Below are 24,175 nucleotides of genomic sequence, written 5' to 3' on the forward strand. Positions count from 1 at the left end.
CCCTGACCACTTTTTACAGGCAGATGTGCTGTGGCAATATGCCAGCACATGTCCTCTGCTTGCAGTACTTCCTTCCCATGTGGCCATAATGAGATCTCTGCATGTAGGAGTTTCTAATTTACTCTTACCCTGAAGGATAACATAAGCAATATGTTGGGGATGTTGTTAAACATGGCATGTTGTTACTCCTGTGAGCTGCTTTCTTCCTACAGATTCCATGGGTGAAAAGTGACTTGTTCCCTCAGAAGGTTTCTTGTGCAGTGTATATCAATAGGTCATAGAGAAAATCTTCAGAAGAGCTATGACAAGACATGCTAATTAAAAAAACCAAAACATAATTGCTGGCATCCAGCCTTACAGTTCAGTGTGGGAAATCCTCCTTCCCACAGGATGGAGGGTAAACTCATGTACAGCACCTCTTTACATACACAAACGTAAATAATTAAAGTTAGTTCGTGTCTCGTTGGAAGTATAATTTGTATCAAACCTTGGCTCTATTCCACTTTTGCTGTTTTCTTTATGAAAAAATAAATGTGTGTGGTCGTAAGTTAAATTTATCTTATAAATATGCATGATTAAAATCGACCCTATTTGCTCATGTGCCAGAATTGTCCCAGCAGGGGAATTTTTAAGAACCCAAATTTATTGCCTTGGCTCCTTGGTTCTTCTGCTCCTTCGGCTCCAACCAGGGCTCTGGCCAAACACAAGCTGGAACAGAGCAGAGCATTTCTGCTGTGTAATCAGGTACACAGTGCCCAGCAGGGACAGCTGGCAAAAGTCACTGGTGCTGTTGGCTTTGTATCAGGGACAAATTTCCCTCTGATAGGAAAATGTAACCAAATTATACACCATATAAATTATTGCTTGCTGGGCAAAAAACAGTGTTGCCCTCCTGCAACTTGGGGTTTGGTCCCTGGGACATCCAGGGTGGTGGGAAACATAGAATAGTAGCATGGTTTGATTTTGAAAGAACTTTAAAGATTATCTAGTTCCAACCCCCCTGCCATGGGCACAGGCACCTTGTACTAGACCACATTGCTGAAAGCCCCATCCAACCTGGCCTTGAACACTTGCAGGGATGGGGCATCCACAGCTTCTCTTGGCAACCTGTGCCAGTGCCTCACCACCCTCACAATGAAGATTTTTTTCCTAACACCTAATCTAAACCTGTCCCCTTTTCAGTGTAAAACCATTCCCCATTATCCCATCACTCCATACCCTTGTAGAAGGGTGAGCTACGCAGAGTTCCTCTGATGGCATAGGACTGACCCGTTATCTCAGACCTTCCAAGTTGAAGGAAAAACAAGATTATGATTCACTATTTAGATTTTTCCTGTTTGCAGTGCTGGGCACATGTAATGAATTGTACTGGGCTCATTTGCAGCTTGAATGGCTCGTGCAGGTCAGCAGCAGAGTGCAGGCTTTTTCACCCCTTGAGCAATGAAGCATTGAGCAAAAGTTATTATAACCAATTAGTGTTGGCATTATTATTACCAATTAGTGGCTGTATGAAGCAAATTGTTAGTCTTAGTTCAGTTATTAGCAGCCAGGTGTTCATGAAACGTGCCATGTGCAGCCAGCATTGTACTGCAGCAGTCGCCGTCTAGGCCAGTCACTGAATTTGTGATGCCTCTCTGCATGTGGGGTTGTTACCACCCTGCTCCCCGCTAACCCAAACTATGTTTGGAGTCAGTGTGTAGGGTTTTTATGGTTGCTGCTGCTTTGTATACCTAGTGAGTGAATAAATAAGGCCATTTCAATCTCTAGACTAGTACTCTGAAGCCTTAAAAAGTCATTATGTAAAGCAAAAAATCAGATTTGCAGTCTTCTTGTTGGTTACTGATTCATTTGTAAGAGCAAAATGGCCATGCCAGAGCAAAAGAGTTACATTAGAAAATTATTTTTGATTGAAAGTATTGCTTGTCTAGGATGCCTGTTTATAAAACCCTTCATAAGCAATATTTTCACACACCCATTAGTTTTGTACGATGACTTTCCAGAAGACAGTTTAGGCAGCAAGGAGCATTAATTGAATTCTATTTAAGGGCTTAAATTGCACTTTTATACTGTGCTAAAATTAATAAAAAGAAAGAAGTTAATGGGGAAAAATTACAATTGTATCTTTAGCATTAATGCCATATTGAACTACGTATTTAATTTTGCCTCATTTTGCAGGGATTTTCATAGCTGTAGCTCTATAAATATATAGAACAACTAGTAAGTAAAGTAAGCATAGCTAATAAAATTCCAATACACTGAGTACTTGTTGCACAGAGTTAACTGAAATCATGTAATTGAAATAGGCAATAGAAATATTATTTTCTTGGAGAAAAAAGGTAGGGGGTTAGAGTGCTGTTTTCTCTTTTGGTGAGTCAGATGTCTTCTGATTTTTAGTATTAGTGAGGAAAGGATTTGATGGTTTCTTTGAGCTATGTTTAAGGGAAATTAATTGTAGGATAGCATCGGTCAGGGCGCTTCAAGAACAGCTGGGCAGGGACATCTGGTGGTGCAGTAACGGAATCAGCAAACACTTGCAACTGGTAGTGCAGTTGCATTGGAATGATTAAGGAAAAAACATCATTATGGTCATACTGCGGTTACTTTTCTGTTTCGATATTATTGTAGAAACACTTAACATGCATGTTTAGATTTCAGTTAGTGTATGGTTTTAATTTACTGGAAAAGTAGGAACTAAGGCCCTGTTCTTGAGCTGGCAACTTGCAGGCATGATGTGTTGGACACCCTTAACTCAAAGGGCATTCAACCTACAGTTGGTTGTAGATCTCAGATCAAACTCGTGAAAGCGGACCATGGTTCTGTGGATAGAGTGGAGTAGGTGTTAAACCTGTGAATCTGGGCTCTGTTTGTAGTTCTGCCAGTGATTTGCGGTGTTCTCTGGGCAAAGCTGATTTCATTTGCTTTGCTCCATCACTCATCAATTTTTCAATCCACCTTTGAGTCCGTCTTTCTGTAAAAGTGCTTCAGCTTCTGAATTGTATGTATGAGTAAAGAAGCATAAAAAGTAAAATTATTGCATATCTTTGATTTCATAGTTCTGTGTTAATTAAAGATACGGTGAGCAATTTTATTTGTATGTGTTTACCTTGGACCCCTACAGATCATAAAAAAATGTGACCAGTATTTTATCTGCAGTCATTTTAAAAGAGAAACTCTTTGAGATTAATTTTCTGTTGCTGTGTGTAACTGTGCCTGATACTTAGCACTGTGTGCGTGCTGACAAAACCAAGTCCTTGGAAACATATGTGTTGAAGGTCAGACCCTTGGGAAGAGTTTCCCAGGAGTGTTTAATGCTGTGACATCTTACCAGCTCCACACCAGGTGCTCCCTTGCCAGGACAAAGCAAGACTTTCCTCATTTGTGAACGTCTTTTATCTCATTATGGCTTTCCTGCTGTTCGTGTGTATCCAGCCATTGGTAGTACATGTTGACCACGCGTGGTGCCTTCTGAGAGACGATGTCACCTTCTCTTGGGGGGTTGGGGACTCAGTATTTCCGTGGACAGCATGTTCTCTGTGGGATTATCTCTATCTGCTTCTGTTTACAAAGCTTTTGCGACTACTGTCCTGTCTTCTCTTGGAGTAGGTGTGCACTTGGAATGATGGTGTTGATAAGTTACTAGTTTGTTATTTGTGTATTGTATCAGGAATGCATTTTTATCATCATGTATTCCCCATGCAATTCTATAGAAAGAAAAGGGGGGAAAAAGAACAAGTATCTGCTCTTTCCTTTGCTACCAACATAGTTTTTCAGGAGGAATCTGTAGCAGCTGCAAGCTTCAGCTCCTTTCACTGTATCCTGGGCAGAAAAAAAATCAATAACCTAAATCCTTCATAGCCAATAATGGACTCTTTAGTGTGGTCATTATTCTTACAAGGAACCCTGTAGTCGATAAGGAAGGATATATATATATATATATATATATGTATATGTATATATAATCAAGCTCAGAAACAGAGCAACCACTGTATAATTGAAAAACTAGGACTTTCAGATTGAGTCTTCGTAAAGTAAGGAGCTGCAGAGATCAGCACTTTGCAAAATAGAACAATTTATCTCAAAGTCGGAATAACTATTCCCTGCAGCTTTTCATGAGAGTGGGTATTTCATCGAGATTCAACCCGCCTTTCTCTCCTTGCAGTAAAATTTATATTTTTTAAAACTCCTCATGACTTCTTTTCCATAAAGCAACAGTTCTTTGTCATCTTCCATCATCACCCTCATGGTTCTGTCACCATCCTTTAAAAGTTTCTCCACTTGTAGTTTGGATAAAAGAGAGAAGCACTGGCATTTGATGCTTTATCCTTTGTTTCAGAGCTGTCCCAAGGCTGTGGTGACAACTGTGAACTGAGAATAGCCACAGACTTGTTGCAGATGTGCTGTTTTCTGTTAATGAAAAGCTGGTGTTCATCCACAGCCCTTCTGTGCAATATTTAATCTGTAAGACTTTATGGTGCAGGCAACCCATTATAGAGAAAACTGTTGGTTTTATGTTTCAGATGCAAAGATGGCTTGAAAGGATTTACGTACTCTGCACTAAAGTAAGTAAAGCTTCTGTGAGTATGTAGCTTCAAGTCAAGATTTTGAGGAATCATTCATAGTGGCAGATGCATTGTAAGAAAAGAGTATTTCCTTAGAAGAAACATGCTGTCATAAAACTTTTCCAGCTTCTGGAGTATGCAATATATTTTGGAGAAGACATATTCATAGAATCACTGAGGTTGGAAAAGACATCTAAGATCATCAAGTTCAACCATTAACCCAACGCTGTCAGGTCCACCACTAAACCATGTCCCCAGGTGGCACATCTACATGTCTTTTAAATTTCTTCAGGGACAGTGACTCCATCATTTCCTGGGCAGCCTGTTCCAGTGCCCGACAATCCTTTCAGTGAAGAAATTTGTCCTAATATCCAGTTTAAACATCTCCTGGCACAGCTTGAGGCCATTTTCTCTTGTGTGCTGGCAAGAGAATCCTTTTATATTTGGGACTGTTAATAAAGGAAACTGAGACATATGATTGCATGTTTTGAAAGGAGCATTTATCTTCTGTCTTTCTAAAACTGAGATTCTTGATAACCTATATTTTCCTGGAAGGAAATGGCTGCTGTGTTTTGACCTGGAGGTTATTTACTGCATTACAAAATGTTTAATAAATGCAACAACAGTTCTGTACTCAGCATGCAAGTAAAGCATGCCATTGCAAGAGAGATTTGCATTGTTGGTTTAGGAAATATTTTACAGAGCTTACAACCATGGAATATTATAGAAGGTCCCAGTAGTAAATTATTCAATTTATAATCAGAAATATGGACGTGAAACATTCCTGTGACAACATGCAGAGAGAATGCTTTCTGAAATCATCAGTTCACAGTGACCTGTCGAATGACAAAGTTTTTATACCTTCATCACCCTCAGCAAGACAGTATACAAGACCAAGCCACAGTACAGTGTAACTTAAATTACAGTGCAGAGTGCTAGGAGACATCTTGCCGTTGTGTCCTCTGTTGCCCTCGATACACAGTAATTCTGCACCTAAGATGAACCAATATATTGACAACGTCAACTTCTGGGTGAGGAAAAAGGGTGAAGATGAAGCCAAGCAAAACAAAGTTGATGCTCTTAGCAGGAGCAAAAACATTTTGAAGATTTTGTAAAACAGATATTTTATAAAAATATTATAGTAATTATCTATCATTATGTAACCCTGTTTTGCTGGAGATAATTGAGATATTTCATGTGCCTTTTTGTATTCTTATATAGTGTTCTTCCTTTGTCTGAGAGATGGACTTCCCTACTAATGTTTTTTTCCTAGTTTTAGAAAATTCCTGGCAGCAATGGTGTCTGTTAGCTGAGTCCATGTCAGTGGACTGATCTTTTCAAAGAGCTGTGGGGTTTGGCAGCTGTATAGGATGAGTTTTTACAGACCTAAGGGTAACTTCAAGCTTTTCTTAAAGACCTAGAGACTTGTACAGGACTTGATATATTTCTTTTAGTTATTTAAGTAATTGTTTTGTTCTGGTTTGTTTTTTTTTTTTTTTTTCTTTCAGGTTCATTGTAGGGAAAGAAGAAATCCCCACTCACTCTTTTTCACCTGAAGCAGCATTTTCAAAAATAGATAGAAAAATCAAGCACTGTGAAAAACTATCACAGCCTATGAACATACTGGCTCTAACGAAAAAGCTCATGGACAAAGTGTGAGTCAAAGAAAACAAAAGAAGAACAAACCAAAATGAATCACTGTTGTGACATTTTAATGTCTTGTTACATTGTATTTGATAATGCTTTATAATACTTTTGCTTTGCATTTAAGTGTTTTTCTATTTCATTTTTTACTGGGTAGTTAGCAGTGGCAAATGATGAACTCCATTGAAAGCAAAACTTAAGACCTGTATGTCATAGCTATGACTTGCAACATGCAGTTAGTTGTCTTAAGGAGGAGAGTAAATTCAGTCAATGCCAAATGCAGGCTGGTGGTTGCTTTTTCTGCAGTTTTCAGCAAAACCAGTTCATGGCATGGTTCTGCTGGAGTTAGTGGTGATATTAAGGAGAGAAATTACACAGCAGCAGACCTTACTGATGTCACTGTTAAGTGACCGTAACATTTCCTTTTGGGGGACCTACATCTCTGTGTTGCATAAAGGAGAACTACCCAAAAATAGGATGGGTGGCACATGGGCTGCCTGCACTGTCAGGAGATAGGAAATTGACAAGCAAAGAGTGAGTTTAAAACTATTTAGCACAAGGTCAGATCTAGACGTCTGAAGTTAGGCAAGGTAGGTTCCCTCCCTGCCTAAAGGATCCAATTTATTGTCCTTTAGTATAAACTTAAAGAAGTGACAGCATACAGCTTTTCAGCTACCACAGAGAGTCATATATTTACAGGGAAGATGGAGTGAAAAATGGACTTAGGTGTGTGTTCACACCACACCTATGAATCTTCACTTCCATTGACCTCTTCAGGAGCAGTTTTATAACCAGTTCTCCATCTGCTGACATGCAGGAGAGAGTCTTCCAAACAAATTGTGTTCTCAGAGTAGCGGCTTATCATACTTGTTCAGCTGATGAACAAAAGTGAAGTGACTCCCATCATACAGTGACTTCCTATGATTTGCTGTAGGTTTTAGTTGAAAAACATGAGGGAAGTCAGCAGTGGCTTTTCAGGCGTGACTGTATTAGACAACAAAAGACTTACGAGGAAGAGACAGCTCCAGCCATGGGCATGTTCTTTTAGCTGAGTTGCTTATGCCTATTTTGTCTTAAGTACCTCTTTTTCAGTTTACTGGAGGTAGTTCATAGCTTTTCCACTGTTTGTTAAATACAAGGATTGAGGGACTACAGGTGAAGAAGAGCATATTTTCTTTAGGGCTTTGAAATTCCCAACTCAGACATTCAAAAAACTTGCAGTTTTTAGTTCTAATGCTCTCAACAGGTTTCTCTTCCATATGGTTCTTTTCAATATAATTGAATCTAAATGCCTGTAACCTGAGCACATTCTCATTACAATTTTTGCTATATAAACTGACCTCACAGATGATTTATGGCCATTGGACTTTATAGTACACGATTCAGAACTTCCAAGATATTTGACACACTATATAAATAGTGTAATTTATTTTACATTAAAGCTAAAATACTTGGATATAGCAAAATATTATGTTCAGGCCAGGTATGACATTACTACTTTTAATTCTACATAATACAGGCCTAGAAACTGTATAATCCACACATCCCATTATCCCAAGCCAGTCTCTTTTAAATGCTCAAGGTCAAATTCTCAGTTCAAAGGAAGAGCTACGTAAAAATCTACACTATAGAAGAAGAGCCAAAAGTGAAAGGCTTGCAATTGAGAGAAGTCTCACAGGGTATCTCTGTGTGTTTCTATGTTCTGCATTGCCCTTCAGTGAACCTTCCAATGGTATGAAAGATGTAAGGACATAGGTAACAGATCGGTCAAATATACTTCTATAACTATGGAGCAGAGACAAACTGGGAAAGGTCACGTCACTTCTCCTTATTGACCACACCAGAAAATTTAGCATTAAATGTGTAGCGTGCCAAGAAGTTGGATCCAAATAAGTGTGCAGACACCTTTTTCTTGGTATACAACTAAGGTATTGTTAGTTTTTATTGTCCTTTTATGGCATCATAAAAGTTCACAGTACCCTTCAGTGGGGTAATGGAGAGAATGAGCACTGGGTAAATAGCACTGTATGTATTTTTAGGCAAGAAAAATTTATGAATTCTCCTGTCGCTGATGCTGAAAACAGCTATGAGTTAATACGTGTTTCATTATGCTTTTTGCAGGTGCAAACATGGCCCGAGGCATAGATGCTGTAAACACTATGGAGATAATTGCATCTCATACTGTATTAAAGTAAGTGCAGAAAAAATTCGATTGACAAACTCTGGCGAGGACAGGGTAAAAGTCTATAGTCAGGAAAAGCATATGCTTAGGAAGTGAGAAAGGAGCCTGTTATTCATTCTTCTTCTATTGAAAATGTGACAAGCCTGAAAACAGATTTTCTCAATTTAGGACGGGGTGGTGGTGGGGTTAAAGTTCTCTGGTCTTTCAGATTAGCTGTAGTGAATGAGTAACATAAAATGTGTGGGAAAAAAATGGAGTAGTAAGCAAGGCTCTCGTTTAACTATGTGATGCACTTCACAGCCGAGCCCACTTGCGACTCCCCCCTAAATAAAGCACCTGGAATGTGCTGCTGTGGCAGGCGGCCCCGCTTCACGTGCAGCTGCGCGGCTCTGGCACGTCGCTGCCGGGCACTGGGCTCACTCCCCCACTCATTTATTTTAAGGGTTTGGGGTAATGAGAGATTGGTCACAGTTGCTGCGCCCAGGAAGGGCTGTTTATCTCCGGTGGTATAATTCATCCTCCATTATTAATGTGATCAGCGCATTTTTTTTCAGAGGAGCGCTGTGCAGAGATCTGCCTTGGCTGACACTGGGTTGGCACAGGTGGTACCACCTGCTATGCCTGTTTTGGGAGTTGGTAAGACTCCAGACAATCTCAGTCACTTAATAGTTAACCTGGTTTTTATATAGGGAGCAGCAAAAATGGATTTGAGTATTTTCAGATGCTTTTGACATGTATTACTTTCAAAAATAACTTTTTTTAATTAAAATTTTATATGCAGTTAATTTTATCTCAAAAATGCCAGGCTTAAATTTAGCATCAGAGTAGATGTAGCACAACATGTATTCGTGTGTGTTTACTAACAACATCATTTTTTTTTGTGTTGACACTCTTTTTATACTGCAGTGTGTTGCCATACCATGGTGTAACACGGGTATAAGTTGTGCTGGAGTTGATAGAATTTGAGATGGTGCTTAAGCGTTCTGCTGAATTATGATGAAAATATTCAGCAGAACAGTCATTAATAGTTCAGGATAGTTATGTCCCTTTTCTGTTGTAGGTATGAGATATATTTAACAGACCCAGAATAAAATTACAATTTTACAACCTGTCACCACTGTCTCAGTCCACCTAATGTCTCGTTCATGGGCTCTTTACTTCAAGGCATAACATCTTTGGGGACAAAGACTTTCCGTTTGCTTTGTGCTTGCTCAGTGCCTTGCCCAGTATTATATATCCTGGCCCAAATTGTCTCCCATCTCCTGAGTGCTTATGTTTGGTCAGGTCAGAATCCTCTGGGGAGCAAACATTCCTGTGCCTCCATCTGCAGGGTACTCTGTTTTCCCCATAGATATCAAGTGTCTGGCCTTCAGAATCAACGTCCAAGACTGCAGTGAATATTATACTCAAAACAAAGATTAGAATTAAGCAGAAGTGATTTTATGCAGATTTGATATACTGTCCAGATCTCTGCTGATGGTAGCATCTCCTGGTGTACATCTGTTTTTTCATGTTACTTCACTATAACTTCAGTCTGCTGCACTTATTTACATAGTAAAAGTGCTGTCTTTATTACTTAGGCATGTTTTACAGTAATTAGCTCTTAACTACGATTAGTCCAGACTTGCTTTCAGAGCTTTTTATGAATCTCACACAAAATCCTTATGGATCTTGTGCTGCATGCTTAGCATTCAAATCTGTAAGTACTGCCATAACACTATCTTATTTTACAAGCACAGTTAGAGCAAACAACTAAGGCTTTCTGTTAGAGTATCCATCATGGAAGGGATGCCTCTTCTCTGTGGAAAACGCATAGTCTGCTGGAAGAATGTGTGTGTGAGACTTCATGGGTAAGGAGGTGATTTGACCATTATGGAATATAATAAGCTTGAAATGGCTTCAAAACTGAAGGGTGAAAAAGAGATTGGAGTTAATCTTGTTGAATTACTCTAGTTGAGAGCCCCAAATTTGATTTCAGTTTGTGAGTTTCTCAAGTTATAGTAGACCCACACTACTCTCTCTGTCCTTTCTTAGGTGACAGGGGAGACATATTAATGATTAAAAGAACATGGGGGCGGGGCAGAAAGTGGATATTCAGGAGTACTCTTCTTCTTCTTCACATTCAAATGTCCATTAGCTTGTTGACATTGTCCATGATAGCTTTTATGTAACATTCAGTGGTGACATACCACCTGATTTCATTTACTTCCCTTCAGACTGTAAATACTTTAAATGCTTTGGGATTGCAGATGTCTAAAAAGAGCTGCCAGAAGCAGTCAAGCAATATTTTTCCTCCTTTGGATTCCACTCAATTACAGTGAAGAGACACTAGCCAGCAGTAGAAGCCCAGTAGTCCATTTTTAATGCCTGTGCTGCGGATGAGACTGGATAACCCTCCCAACTTACTAATGACTAGAATAACCACAAAGAAGGTCATAGAATAATGGAATGCTTTGGGTTGGAAGGGACCTTACAGATCATCTCATTCCAACCCCCACATCTTCTACTAGACCAGGTTACTCAAAGCCCCATCCAACCTGACTTTGAGCAGTTCCAGGGATGGGGCATCCAGAACTTCTCTGACATTATTTTCTGATGATTGTAGTCTCACTGTTCTGTCTCTTGAAGGAACATGGGCTACTGTATATCCAGAATAAATAATAATTAATTAACTTTAAATACCTTAACTAGTTCCTAATATATTTCAACAGATTGTCTGAGTTTTTGGTATGTTACTGAACTCTCTTTGTGTGCACACATGCTTTTTCGAATTTGAGTTATAGCCAGTATCCTGACTATATTATTAAGATATTTGTTTCTCAAAAGCAGAAAAAAGTGTTGTTCAACAAATATTGGAGATATGATGTTACACTGTGCTACTACTTCTGGATAATTTGAGTTCCAACTCAAAATCTCTGTGGAGAAATGGCTCTTAGCAGACTTTTCTTTGCTCACTTACGTTTATTATAGTGACCTGCATATGCTTTCCTGTGTTCTACCTCCATTCTTCTTTGAGGTCTTCTTATGGAAGGCAAAAGTTACAATACTGTGCATTAATTATAAGATAAAATCCTTCCTGTGACTCTGAAACAAACACCAGTAAGTGTGATACACTTTCACCTGGTAGATGTAATGAGCTAAATAGATAGATTTTGTGCAATACTTGCTGTTTTGTGCACATCAACTCTAAACCTCAGAGGTTCAGTTCAGCACTTCTGAGTTAGCTACTAATAGAAATAAAATCAGGGATATGTTTGAGTGTTTTCAGTTGAAATTTAGATATTTCCTTACCCCATCAGAGTCACCTTTCCTGGGTAAAAATGTCAAACACAGCATTCTGTTGTTTGTGGTTTTGTTTTGGGTTTTGTTCATTACTGCTGGGTTTAGGACTTTCTTTTTGTATAATGGTACAATGGTACCGTTGGTACCAATAATGGTACCTGGGATCATAATTATCCCTTTTTTTGTAAGATGAGAGGTACGTACTTCACCATGGGGTACCTCTTCATTTTAGGTGCAAATAAATGTTCATCTTAATTGTGACACTTAAACTACATGAAATTCACAGCACATTTACACCTCTGCCTATCTCACATACCTTTTGGTAGACATTTTCATTACAGAATCAGACAGTACTGGCTAGTGAGCTGTTCAGTGTGTACAATTTACATAACTTTTAGAGTGGCAGATGAAGGAATTGAAATTTGTCATTGAGAAAAATTATTGGATTATTGGATGACACAACATATTTTCTTCTACTTGATTCTCCTAAACCACTTATTGACTAGCACAGAAAGTAATTACTTCAGGAAGAGTTTATTACTTGATACTTAACCACAATAAAAATTTTTGAGCTTTATGGTGCATAACAACGTTCTGCAAGAGGCAAAAATTGTGTATGTTTCTGAACCTAAAAGGTTGCTCAAATACTCTGCCAGTTGTCCTTGTCACTGGAATTCTGTCTTTGTCACTGGACTTGAATGCCTGCCTTATTTGCCAGTGGTGAGTGCACAGATAGTTTTCACTTAAGGCATCTTCCAACACAAAAGTAGGTAGATTTTATTCAGAATTAATAAAAATGTTCAGCCATAGGGTAAGAATAACGATAGGAGGTTTTTGAGGAAGTTACAAGAGAAACTAGGGAGAATAAATGGAAAGAAAAAGTCAGTGTGGTTTTGTGACAAAGGTAAGAAAAAGCAGATCTGTATCCAAAGTGGAGTAGTAAGTAAATTCACTGGAACCCATGTTATCCTTTCTCAGTAGCTCTGCACATAAACTCCCTTCCAGGTTTGCTCTTTCCCTTGCTGCAGGCAAGGAAAGTCTGTGCCAAGCCACCAGGGTTAATTTCTAATTCTCACACTTTCTGAAATTTGTTTTTGGTGGATTTTTTCCTCCTTAGTGTTTTCTCCAGACATTTGAGTGTATAAGTGCTCTTTTTTTTCCACCACATTGCTTTCCTCTGTAAAGACGTTTGTGGTTAAAACCTGGTCAGTAACCTGGAAATGAAGTCATCAGGATTATTTCAAAGAACAGAATTTTGGAGTAGAAGGGAAATAGAGTTTCTCTCTTGAGGCCTTTCAGAAATTCATAGAAATTAAAGAGGAGTCACTTGTCTGTGATTTTATTGCTTTTGCTGTTTTACAGGGGAACGAGGAATGGGGACGCATTTATGCATTTTTACATATTGTCTGCAGAGTGGGTTTTAAACTGCTCGATGTCAAAAACAAGTCCTTCTGGAGATGCTTTTGCTTTTCTTTTTTCTGAATTTGTGGTTTCTTACCACAAAATCTTTCTTTCTTTTCTCTAGGGCTTCATTAGGATGTTTAGCATCGGTTACCTGATCCAGTGTTGCCTTCGGATTCCTTCCACCTTCCGGCATCTGTTTACACAACCATCACGGCTATTTTCCCTCTTCTACAACAAAGAAAATTTCCAGCTTGGAGCTTTTTTGGGATCTTTTGTCAGTATATACAAAGTAAGTGTATAACATACAGAAATGATAAATGGCATGGTTTTTATTTCACTTTTCAGAATATCACAAAGAGCTAAAAAGTCCAGCTGCTTAATAGTACTGATGCTGTTTGCTACAGCATGTCACTGACAAATTCTATACTATTGCAGTAATCAAATTCTAAGCAGAAAACTAGTCTTCCATTTCCTGTCTTTTTTCTATCATTTCCAAGTAAACCAGATGGATTTTACAGTGTTGTTTTGAGATCAGGAGATAGGGAGTATTTCAGAGAAAGTGCATTCAGATTTCAGAGGGAATTGCTGGTACACAAAAACATTTTAGTGCAGGCGCAAGTAGTAACTGCAGTAGCAGCAGTGTTGCCAGAGAGAAGCCATTTGCAGATTTTGTTGGCTCAGATATCTGGAATTCTTATTTGACACTAAATAGCAGGAAATTGCAGAACATACAATGCATAGTGAGGAGACATTGCACTTACAGCTTGGAAGTCTGCCCCTCTACACTATTGTAAGATGACAGATTGTGAACTGATATGTATTCATATAGTATTGTTGGAATTAATCTAATTATGTTTATTTATGCCAAAAGAGAAGATGGCAAGGCACATACCCTAAGGCAGAATACATTGCACAGTGCAGTGCTGAAGTAGCTTTTGCACTTTTATATTCTTAATCACACTTGCAGTTTTTCACCTGCCACTTTATTCACACTGCAAAGTTAAGATCATTCTATATTATTAAGGGTAAACCCAAGAATTTATAAGGTTCCAGATTTTAAAATTTCTGATGGTAAAATGCAAATGAGCTATCTGGAGTTTATTTTAAATTAAATTTTTGCTCAAACTTTAAGAACAGAACCTTTAGAGGAAAAAATACTTAAATTGGAAAAGCTGAAAAGATTTTGTTGTTTTTAAAAGCTCCTTGCTAACTGTAATTTAGTCCTATAGATATTCATTTTATGAGGGTGACCTACTCTGACCTTTATTTACTATTTATTAAGTACTGGCACTGGTGAAGTCACACTTCAAATCCTGTGTTCAATTTTGGACCTATCACTACAAGAAAGACATGGGGGTGCTGGAGCATGTCCAGAGAAGGGCAACGGAGCTGGTGAAGGGTCTGGAGCACAAGTCTTGTGGAGAGTGGCTGAGGGAGCTGGAGGTGTTTAGTCTGGAGAAAAGGAGGCTCAAGGAGGACCTTCTCACTCTGTACAGCTACCTGAAAGGAGGTTGCATCCAGGTGGGGGTCATCCTCTTCTCCCAAATAACAAGTGATGAGACAAGAGGAAATAGCCTCAAGTTGCCCAGGGGAGTTTTAGATTGGATAGTAGGAAATAATCACAAGGATTGTCAAGCACTGGAACTGGCTGCCCAGGGAAGTGGTGGAATCACCACCCCTAAAAGTGTTCAAAAGGTGTGTGAGTGTGGTGCTTGGGAACATGGTTTAGTGGTGGACTTGGAGGGTGCTGAGTCAACAGTTGGGCTTGATGATCTTAAATGACCTTTGCAGGCTAAATGGTCCTGTGATTCTATGATTCTACTATATGTTAGATTGCATTTCATAACTTACGCAGATCTGGGTTACATTATATTTTTTTTACCAGGTTGAGATAAGCACATAGGGCAGCAGATATTCTAGTCACTCAAAAAAATTGGACCACAGACAAAAAAAAGGGAAATGCGTGGGGCATTTTGAATCTGAAGGAATATGCAGTTCTAATTTTTTTTAGGTTAATATGTTTTTGTGGTTCCAGAATTTATTGGAAAAATCTCAAAGGGTTTGGTGTGTAATTGAAAGCAGCCTTTGTCATGGGAAAGAGTCTAAGCAGCTACATCAAATGAAGATGATGTGAATTCAAGATTAGCTTTGGTATTAGATTGGTATTCAAGTTAGATTGATCTACTCTCTGATTTTGAAAGTAATCATAGCGGTAAACTGTAAATTAAAACACTGAAAAGTTTTGGGTACTGTATCCAACTCTCTAACTTTAGTATCACCAGTGCTTTTAAAGATTGTTACTTGGTTGTGTTCATGTCTTGTGTTTTCTTGATGTGGTAAGGAGGATTACTGAATCAGACAGAACATGTCCCAATAATGAAAGTTGCTACAGCTCTTAAGAGATTTACAGTTGTGATTTTACGTTTTTCTTACAAAGCTCTTACAATGGGAAAGTTTGCTGCCTCCCATATCAATTAAATTCCCTTTTATTATAGCAGTTTTACCAAGAAGAAGAATACATTATCCATGGAACTGTTCAAAGCCAGGCTGGATGGGACTCTGAGCAACCTGATCTAGGGACGGTGTCCCTGCCCACGGCAGGGGGGTTGGAACAAGATGGTCTTTATGGTCCCTTCTAACCCAAACCATTCCATGACACTGTGATTATGAGTATTATCACACTACGCTCTTATCACACGACACTCTTAATTCATACCGTGTGCTGTATTACTGGCTTATAGAGTAATATCTGCAGTCTGTGTGTTATGAATGTTATGGGGCTAATCCTGCTTTCTTTTCACCTACAGGGCACGAGTTGCTTCCTGCGCTGGGTCCGGAACCTAGATGATGAGCTTCATGCACTTGTAGCTGGTGAGTCCATGAAAAGAGGTTTACTTTGCCTGTGTTGGGACTCTGCAAAAACTCATCTTGTCTCTCTTTCCATTCCCTTTTCAGACTTCTGTGCTGAAAATAGTACTGTGTACATCATGGTTGTGTCAAAGTGACAGTGATGTTTCAAGTAGCTTCAAAGAAAGGGTTGCAATGAAAATTGTGAGGCAAATTCAGTCAAATGGTGTGGGGTTTATGGTCAGCTCCAAGGACAGTATGTCACTGTGTGCACAAATACAGACATGTCCTTTAATTTTCAAGTGTAGAGATGTGAGAGAGATGTGAGAGATGTGACGTGCAAATAGTAACTCTTCCATATGTGACAGAATACACATTGGAAATTATGGGCTCCACTGGGTCTGAAGAGGAACGCTTTTGCCATGAAATTTGTGTGGTGGTGCAGGCCCTTCCCTGCATCTCTCACATACTGGAACCTCAGAGGTCTCTTATTACAAAAAGAAGAGAGAGGTTTGATACATGCTCCTAAGCACAGAAGTACAGATTTGTTTCATAGTTTCAAAACTTTCTCTTTTTAATGACACGAACCATATTTGGATGGGTCACACAGGAACATCACTGAATTGTGTTGTAGCAACAGAAATAAATAGTCTGTGCAGTGTGTGTTGGGCTGACGTGCTGCAACAGCAACACAAGTAATGGTGCTTTTGTTTTCTAATTGTTACAGGGTGTCTAGCAGGAATTTCTATGATGTTTTACAAAAGTACAACTATCTCTATGTATCTGGTGTCCAAATTAGTAGAGGTAAGTTATTACCCTCGTAACAGAGGTCTTCATGTATTTTTTCAAGGCAGAAAGAAGAAAATGAACTTCACAGGCTTTGTCTGGCAATTCCAGTAAAATACAAAGTTGTGTGATGATGGTATGTTTCATTACCTGATGTGTGCCAAAAGGCACTGCTGCCAGGGGGTCTCATTTCTTTCTTACATTCTTTTCTCTGACTCCCTTTAAAAGTCCTTTATCAACTGGTCTCCATGTATATTCTCCATGAATTTTCTTAATCTCATGATAACCCTTTGCTTTGTAGCTTTTGCATGTTTTTTAAATCTGAAAGTTCCAAGAATGCCTGTTCTGCCAGAAACATAAATCAGACCTAGTCCTTAATTGCAGATTTATTGCCAAAAGCTACAGCTTAACTTCCTGCCTTTGTTCCCTAATTTTGGCATTCAGCAGTTTAAGATAACTCAAAATAGCTTAGGTTTTAGTCTATAGCTGGAGTTGTTTGTCAGTGTGCTTCAACTGATTGATTTCCCAGCTTTGGAATGAACTTTGTTCTAATTACTGTTCTTCAGGCTTGAATTATTTCTATTAACTTGTTAAAATTAGGAACCCAGGAAGAAGAAGTAGTTACAGAGTTTGGATGTGTTGAATATAACTTGCTAACCAGCGTTTGATTTCTTACTGTGATTTTTCCATAAGATCGAGACTTAGTCATGGTTATTCCCCAAACAGCACCACTGGAATGAGTTGAGAATGTTCTCTTACTATGCATCATCCTGAATGACATATTTCTGCAGACCTTGAGGGCCTCGTTCCCTAGTGATATTTATTCGCCTCCATTACCAGAGCAGAGTTCACTCAAAAGAACATAAATAGAAGGAACTTTTTTTTGTTATGCATAAAATTAAACATAAAAAGGGAAGATATTCTCTGTTTATTCCTACCCCTTGTTATCCTAGACAAAGCTCTGAAGGTAGTTCAGATATTGGTCATATGAAAAGAATCCTGAGTTATTCATATTGACTTTTAGAATACCAGTTGTAAAAAACCAATATTATCTTGTATTGCTGATGGTTTTCTCTGGACTTTGAGACATCGTGGCTACAATGAAATGAGGAAAGTGCTGTGTGTTGTTTCTTTCCTTTTTTTTTTTTTTTTTAAACTACTTTTATCATCTTATGCAAGCCAAGGGTAACTGACCAAAGAGGCGTGTGCTGCTTTGTGAGGTCAAGCTGTGCTCAGGAAAATAAACTTTACATGTTTTCTCAGAAAGTAAAGTATGTGATTTCAAGCTGTTTAAGAACAGTGAATATTCACTTTGTTGGAATAGTTGTAGCATTGTCCTTTTGCTTTTTTAAAATGAAGAATTTAATAGAGCAAACTTACCCTTTTTTATCTTTAGGATCTCTAACACCCAAGCTGTTCCTAGTCCTGTTCTATGCATTAATAACCTCTTATTAGATTGATCTTAGATAGCTTGTATAAACTGTCTCAATCAACATTACATTTGTGGAGATACAAAAAACATATCATCATAGTTAATAATGTTGAAATTTTTTTTGAAAATGTGAAAAAAAAGTTACTTTTGTTTTACTCAGCATCTTTTGTTTACTTTTATAGACTATATACTTCAAAGGCATTGAAGCAGGGAAGGTTCCCTATTTTCCTCATGCAGACAGCATCATCTATGCCATTTCTACATCAATATGCTTTCAGGCAGTAAGTATGTCATTCTCTAACAGAACATCAAGTTCTCTGAGTCACATGTTGAATGAAACGAGGAGCACAGGGACACAGTTATATAGAAAAGACGGTGTGATGCAGTGGTTGCAGCAAGGTGCTGTGAGCTGGGGCTCCTGCATCCTGTTTTTGAGTGTCACTGTGGGAAGGTCATTTCTTGGACTCAATTTTTCATATGCTTATTACTGAATATATTATACAAACCATGGAGTTCTTTGGAAAGGATTTTAAAATGCATTGACCCAGAAGATGAAAATATACATGTATAGACTTTCATAAGCACGTGAAAGGACAGTTTCTTAAGGCAAACAATACAATAGAGTACTTTATGGTTTTTTAGATCAACTGAAAGCTTTGACTTTCAGCTGACTTGAACTAATTGAAGTTATTGAATTAATTGCCTAGTTGAAAAAAAATCGGAAAAGAAAATAGTAAAAACCTGAAGTTTTACATTTGAAACAAGATGTAATTAACATCTTTTGCACTTCTCAAGTCAGTTCCATGCCTGTATCATCAGTCCTTTTGTCCTCTGTATCAGCTGGAAAAGCAACCACTTTTCAGTGATACACAAATTGCTATTCTATTTCTGCTGAAACATCCCACTGTGTGTTTTCTGGACCACCATAACTATATGTGTATGTATTCTTTTAGGGATCTTTGCTGAGATGTTTGTTATTCACTGTATTCATAAGTGACATGGGAAAATAATGGAATAGAGAGAAGACAAGGATTTTGGTTATAAGGCATTATTTAAGATAATGTAACGTTGAATGTAAATATGACTACAAGAAATGGTAGATCACAAAATGCAGAGTAGGTGGGGTGTAAAGTTGCAGTTAAATTTTGCATCCACAAGTGCAAAATCATGTACATAGGAATGATGATCGTTGTTGCTTTCCCTGCAATGAGATGTAATTAAATTGCCACCACTTGTAAATTAGAGTCATCTGGGGGTTTCAGTCTGTGCTGGTGGTGGTCACATAGAGCATTGAATTCAGCAGAAAGCAGTAAAAGTTATTTCCACAGCAATCCTTTTGGTAGTTTTGGCAGCATAATGCAGCAGGATGAAGCTCTTGCCTGATGCTGTCAGCTGGCTCTGATAGAATCCTCTCCTTGCAGGCTGTGATGGAAGTTCAGAACCTGAGACCTTCATACTGGAAATTTCTTTTACGACTAACAAAGGGCAGGTATGTAATCAGGGGTGTGTTATGGCTTGTCTAAACATATTGTTGATCACATTCAGCTTTCTGTGTCATTCACTGTCAACAGCAGAGCCGTAGAAGTACAGAAGGACTTATTTCCTGAGGATTTACTTTGCTTTTCAAATGGTTTCCAGTACACTTGAAGTTCTTTGCTGCTGAAGCAACATTGTTGGGCTTAATCTAATGACAGGAGCAAAGACTTAAATCTTGTGAAGACTCTTTAGCAGATGAGTGTTTTACTTGAAGTCCTTTTTATCTTTAATTCACTTGGAGGGTGGAATGCTTTCAGATTTCAGTGGAATACGAAGAATCCAGTAAACAACTATACATGTTGAAGAAATCACCCAGTATGTAGAGTGATTGACAACATGGAATTACTCTGTGTAAAAGCATTACTGGAAATGTTGGAATGTCTCTTAAGAATACTTGAAAGTTTCAGTAGTTTTTTATAGGACATCTGTTTCAGTTGGGAAGGGATTTTTTTTTCCCCTGGAAAAACGAAAAATTTTTATTCATCATAATCATAAATTTACACTTTAATATCTTAGCTGGATATTTTGTCTGTTATTTGCTGCAGGGATCTAAAAAGCTTTCTTTTTAAAATAGATTTTGCTGTAACTGATTTATAAAAGTATAATTTAGTGAAGTATACACTGTTACACTGGTGCAGTATGTGGTGGAAACATCTTGGATCTTAATGACATCCAGATCTTGATGTAGATCAGTTTATGAATGGGAATGTAAAAGGTAACATTTGTTGTGACAGCAAACTCACCGTACCATGAAAATAGAAGTGAAATCAGAGGCCAATCCCTGGACTGTGTTGAACCTATACTCTGCATGGCACAGTACACTGAATGGATTGCTAGAAGTAGTGGGGAGTTTTCCTTGGGATGCCTGGAGGCATTCTGCAGGCAGCCTCTGAGGCCATACAAACATGATACAGAAGACGATGTTAGTGCAGATATCCAATTTTGGCTGCATTTTTCCATCTTGTCTTAATCCTAAACTTGCCGTAGGTGAAAGAGAGGAGGGAAAAGAAATTCTGTTCTGCCCATTTACTTTATCTGAAGCAAATCTCTGTAATAGTAATTTTGACACTCTCTCCATAGAGGCAATTTCTTTTGACATTTTGTAAGATTTTCAGTCTATAGTTTTGAAGAGTAATGAAATGGAAATATGTTGTAACACCCGTAAAATTGTCATCCAGACTTGGACAGGTAAGTCCGGAGTTTGCTTTGCTGGAATGAGAGAGAACAGTAGTGTATTTTGGATTGACCTTTTTTTTTTGTGGAATTAAAAGTAGAAAGGGATTCTCTCCTTTTTCACAGGTTGTGTTATATGAAGTATAGCAACACAAAGCGGTATCAATCACATTTGTCAATTTTTTTTTTATTTTAAATCTTCATTGCCTGATGTGAAAAACTTGCCATCTCTGAACAGTGCAGGCTGAAGCCTGCGTTTCAGAGATTTTGGTAGCCTTTCATGAAATGAAATAATTTTAACAATGATTTTATTTTTTCATAAGTAAATTAATTTTGCATTCGCGCTCTCTTGTCTTTTCTTTTTCAGGTTTGCTCTCATGAACAGAAAAGTTTTAGATGTGTTTGGCACTGAAGCATCTAAGAACTTCAAGGATTTCACACCTAAGCTTGACCCAAGATACACAGTTGTGCCACCAGAGCTACCGCTGGAGCTGTCTTGAGCACGACAGCCTGGCTTGTCATTGAATGTGATTAGCATTTGTCCTGAAAAGTTAATTAACTTGACAGTCGTATATATGGAGGAGGGCTAGGGCTCCACTTCAGTATTATTTCAATGAGAAATGCTTTTTACCAATCAAAAATACTGAAGCTTTGCAGGAAGGTGTGGCTTAGTGATTTAGCCCCTTCCATAAGCAGAAAATATTTTTGGATTACTGTAGTTGGTTGACAGAATGGTAGAATCCTGAATGAATTAAACAAATGAGTAATATATTTAGAGACGTAAAACATAAATATGCATTACAATTTCAGAAACTCTGTAGTTCATACCAGTAGAATATTTCTTGGTAAAACTAAAAGTAATTCTTAATTTAGAAAGTAAGACAATTGGCATAGTTTAGGTCCAATATTTTACCTGGTCTTAGAAATGGGTGAAAATGCCTGTGTGGTTTTCTAAATTGCGTCACTGATTGGTCTCAAAAAAGCCACTACCCACTCATTAGTTAAAATTAGACTATTTTTACACAGCTGTGGTTGAAAAATAAGGCATTCCTTAGGAAAAGAAAATGCATATTGATTCAGAAATCACATTCCAGGGCTGTAAATTCCACTGGTGATATAGATAACAGACAAGGAAAACAAGAAGGCGGTCCTGGTGGCTGCTGCACTCCGAGGAGCAGCGGGTGTGGTGGTCAGCATCTGCCAAGTGGAAAAGGACAAACTGGCAGAGGAAGGAATGAAACGTTCCAGCCTCTGAGATGGTGCTGGAAACAGCAGATAGTTACAAAAATAAAAAAGCCAAGAACAAAACAACAAACACACCCCTCCCCCTAAATATACTGAAGTGAAACGTTTATTTTTAAAAGGGCTTGACATTGTCTCCTTAGATGGCGTCAGGTTGTTTGTCAGGCTGCAATGCCAGCCAGCGTTTCAAGCATTTCTTTGGAAGAGAGCTGACCCCTGAGGTTAGACTGTTACAAGAGAACAGTTTTGACAATCGTGTCAATAGTGTTTTTTCCTTGTACTCGGTGAAGAATGGTTTTCCATCAGGCCATCAGACAGCCACAACTGGCACAGTTACTTTGAATTTGATATGGTACTCAAAGCAAATAACTACCTACACAAAGTCCATCTCATTTTTACCGTGTGTATTTCTGCAGATTTGTCTTCTAAAGTGAGACCTTGACATGCTAATCGCTTTTTTTTTTTCCCTCTTTGGGGCTTTTTTTATTTCTAACCCATTCAGGTGATGCTGAGTGATGTTCATTACCCTGAACTTAATGAAAAGATGAACTATATTCACACTCAGCTGAAAAGAGGCAAGATAAGCCCAAGAATTAAAGTTGCAGTAGGCTGCAGGTATTTTAAGAATAAAAGAAGAAGAAATTAGCATTTTATTGGAAGTCTTTGTCAAATGACAAGAATTGGACTAATTAATAGACTCTTTGTCTTGTAACACTGTAATCCTACCCCAGACATAAGCATATTTTAATTCCAGTTAATTGAATACCGAATATGCAGTAATTTTTATCAGATTTACAGAATTGTTGTGAAAATTGTACCAATTTGTGCACAAAATCTGCTTCTTTATCAGCTACGCTAACAGTGATGCTTTATCACTGTTACTAAAGGTGCTTCATCCTTTAAAACAGTGGTTGTCCAGGTTAGTGTGAATAAAGTATGGCAAGCTAGTTTGTATGCAATATTTTATTGCTTGAAATATTATATTAAAATTCCTCAAAAGGAAAAAAAGTTAATTCAACAAGAACTTTAAAATTATTGTAATAGGTTTGTAGTGTTTTTCCACTGGAATATGGTCTAAAATATTTGACCTTGTAAAGTCTGAGAAGTTATATATTTTAGGTGGTATATTAAAACTCACACACTATATGATGAATACTTTCTAGTGTAACTATATACCATTCTCAAACTTAAAGATATTTTATAGATGGATTAAGTTTCTTCACTGGAATGACAATTGTGATTGTTTCTCTATTTGAGGGTTTTTTTGAGAAAAAAAAAAATCCAAGAACTACATCTCAGCACCTAAACAAGAGTTTTGTCTATGTTTCTTGCTTCCAAAATTCACAGTCCTTGTTTTGAGTTATTCTCATGTAATATAAAAAGAAATTAAATTTTTTTAAATTATTTTTATTCAAATCGAATATATGTACGAGAAAAAAAAAATAAAGTCCTAATGTTCATCCCAATAATAAACAGTTGCTGCTTGAAAAAGTGACTTTTTGTCCACGTTGGTACCAATAAGCTCCCTGGAGTTGTAAGTGAAACAGAGTCATAGGATCATACAATACTTTGGATTGGAAGGGACTTTTTAAAGGTTGTCTACTCCAACTCCTCTGCACTAAACAGAGATACCTTCCACTAGACCAGGTTGCTGAAAGTCCCATCCAACCTGGCTTTGAGTGTTTCCAGGGATGGGGCATCGACTGCCTCACTGGGCAACCTGGTCCAGTGTCACACCATCCTCATTGTAAAAATCTTCTTTCTTATATCTAATCTAAATTGACCCTTCTTCAGTTTAAAACCATTAGCCCTTCAAGTAATACTTGGTGGTGAAGGAACACCAGGAATGTGACTGAGCATTTAAATTGTGGGTATTTGTTGCGCAATAAAGACCTAATGCAGTGTAAGTGATGAGGTAACACCAAAGCAGTTCAGCTGACAATCTCAGCTCTGCACTTCCACGAGTTAATGTTATTTAATATTTCTTTTTTAAACACAGAAAACCACACTGCCAGGTCTGCTGCCAGGGAAGAGGCGCAGGGAAGAGCCTTTCAGCTCTGTCTGCTGCACGGCCCAGATGGTTGGGCA

General features: G+C 38.1%; 1 protein-coding gene across 2 annotated transcripts in view; it reads left to right on the forward strand.

Moving 5' to 3' along the window:
- The window catches only part of TMEM135 (transmembrane protein 135), a 163,343-nt gene extending 139,761 nt beyond the window's left edge, over positions 1–23,582 (forward strand). For both annotated transcript variants that reach the window (XM_027895834.1, XM_027895835.1), the window contains 9 exons: positions 4,518–4,559; positions 6,068–6,214; positions 8,325–8,394; positions 13,193–13,360; positions 15,879–15,942; positions 16,646–16,722; positions 18,319–18,417; positions 19,558–19,625; positions 21,213–23,582. In XM_027895834.1, the coding sequence (XP_027751635.1) occupies positions 4,518–4,559; positions 6,068–6,214; positions 8,325–8,394; positions 13,193–13,360; positions 15,879–15,942; positions 16,646–16,722; positions 18,319–18,417; positions 19,558–19,625; positions 21,213–21,345 (868 nt within the window). In that variant the 3' untranslated portion in view covers positions 21,346–23,582. The remainder of the gene's footprint in view (positions 1–4,517; positions 4,560–6,067; positions 6,215–8,324; positions 8,395–13,192; positions 13,361–15,878; positions 15,943–16,645; positions 16,723–18,318; positions 18,418–19,557; positions 19,626–21,212) is intronic.
- The last annotated feature ends 593 nt before the right edge of the window (positions 23,583–24,175 follow it).

This window comes from Empidonax traillii, unplaced genomic scaffold, assembly GCF_003031625.1.
Source record: "Empidonax traillii isolate 1590-97213 ecotype Southwest subspecies unplaced genomic scaffold, ASM303162v1 scaffold471:size1368335, whole genome shotgun sequence".
Taxonomy (NCBI): domain Eukaryota; kingdom Metazoa; phylum Chordata; class Aves; order Passeriformes; family Tyrannidae; genus Empidonax; species Empidonax traillii.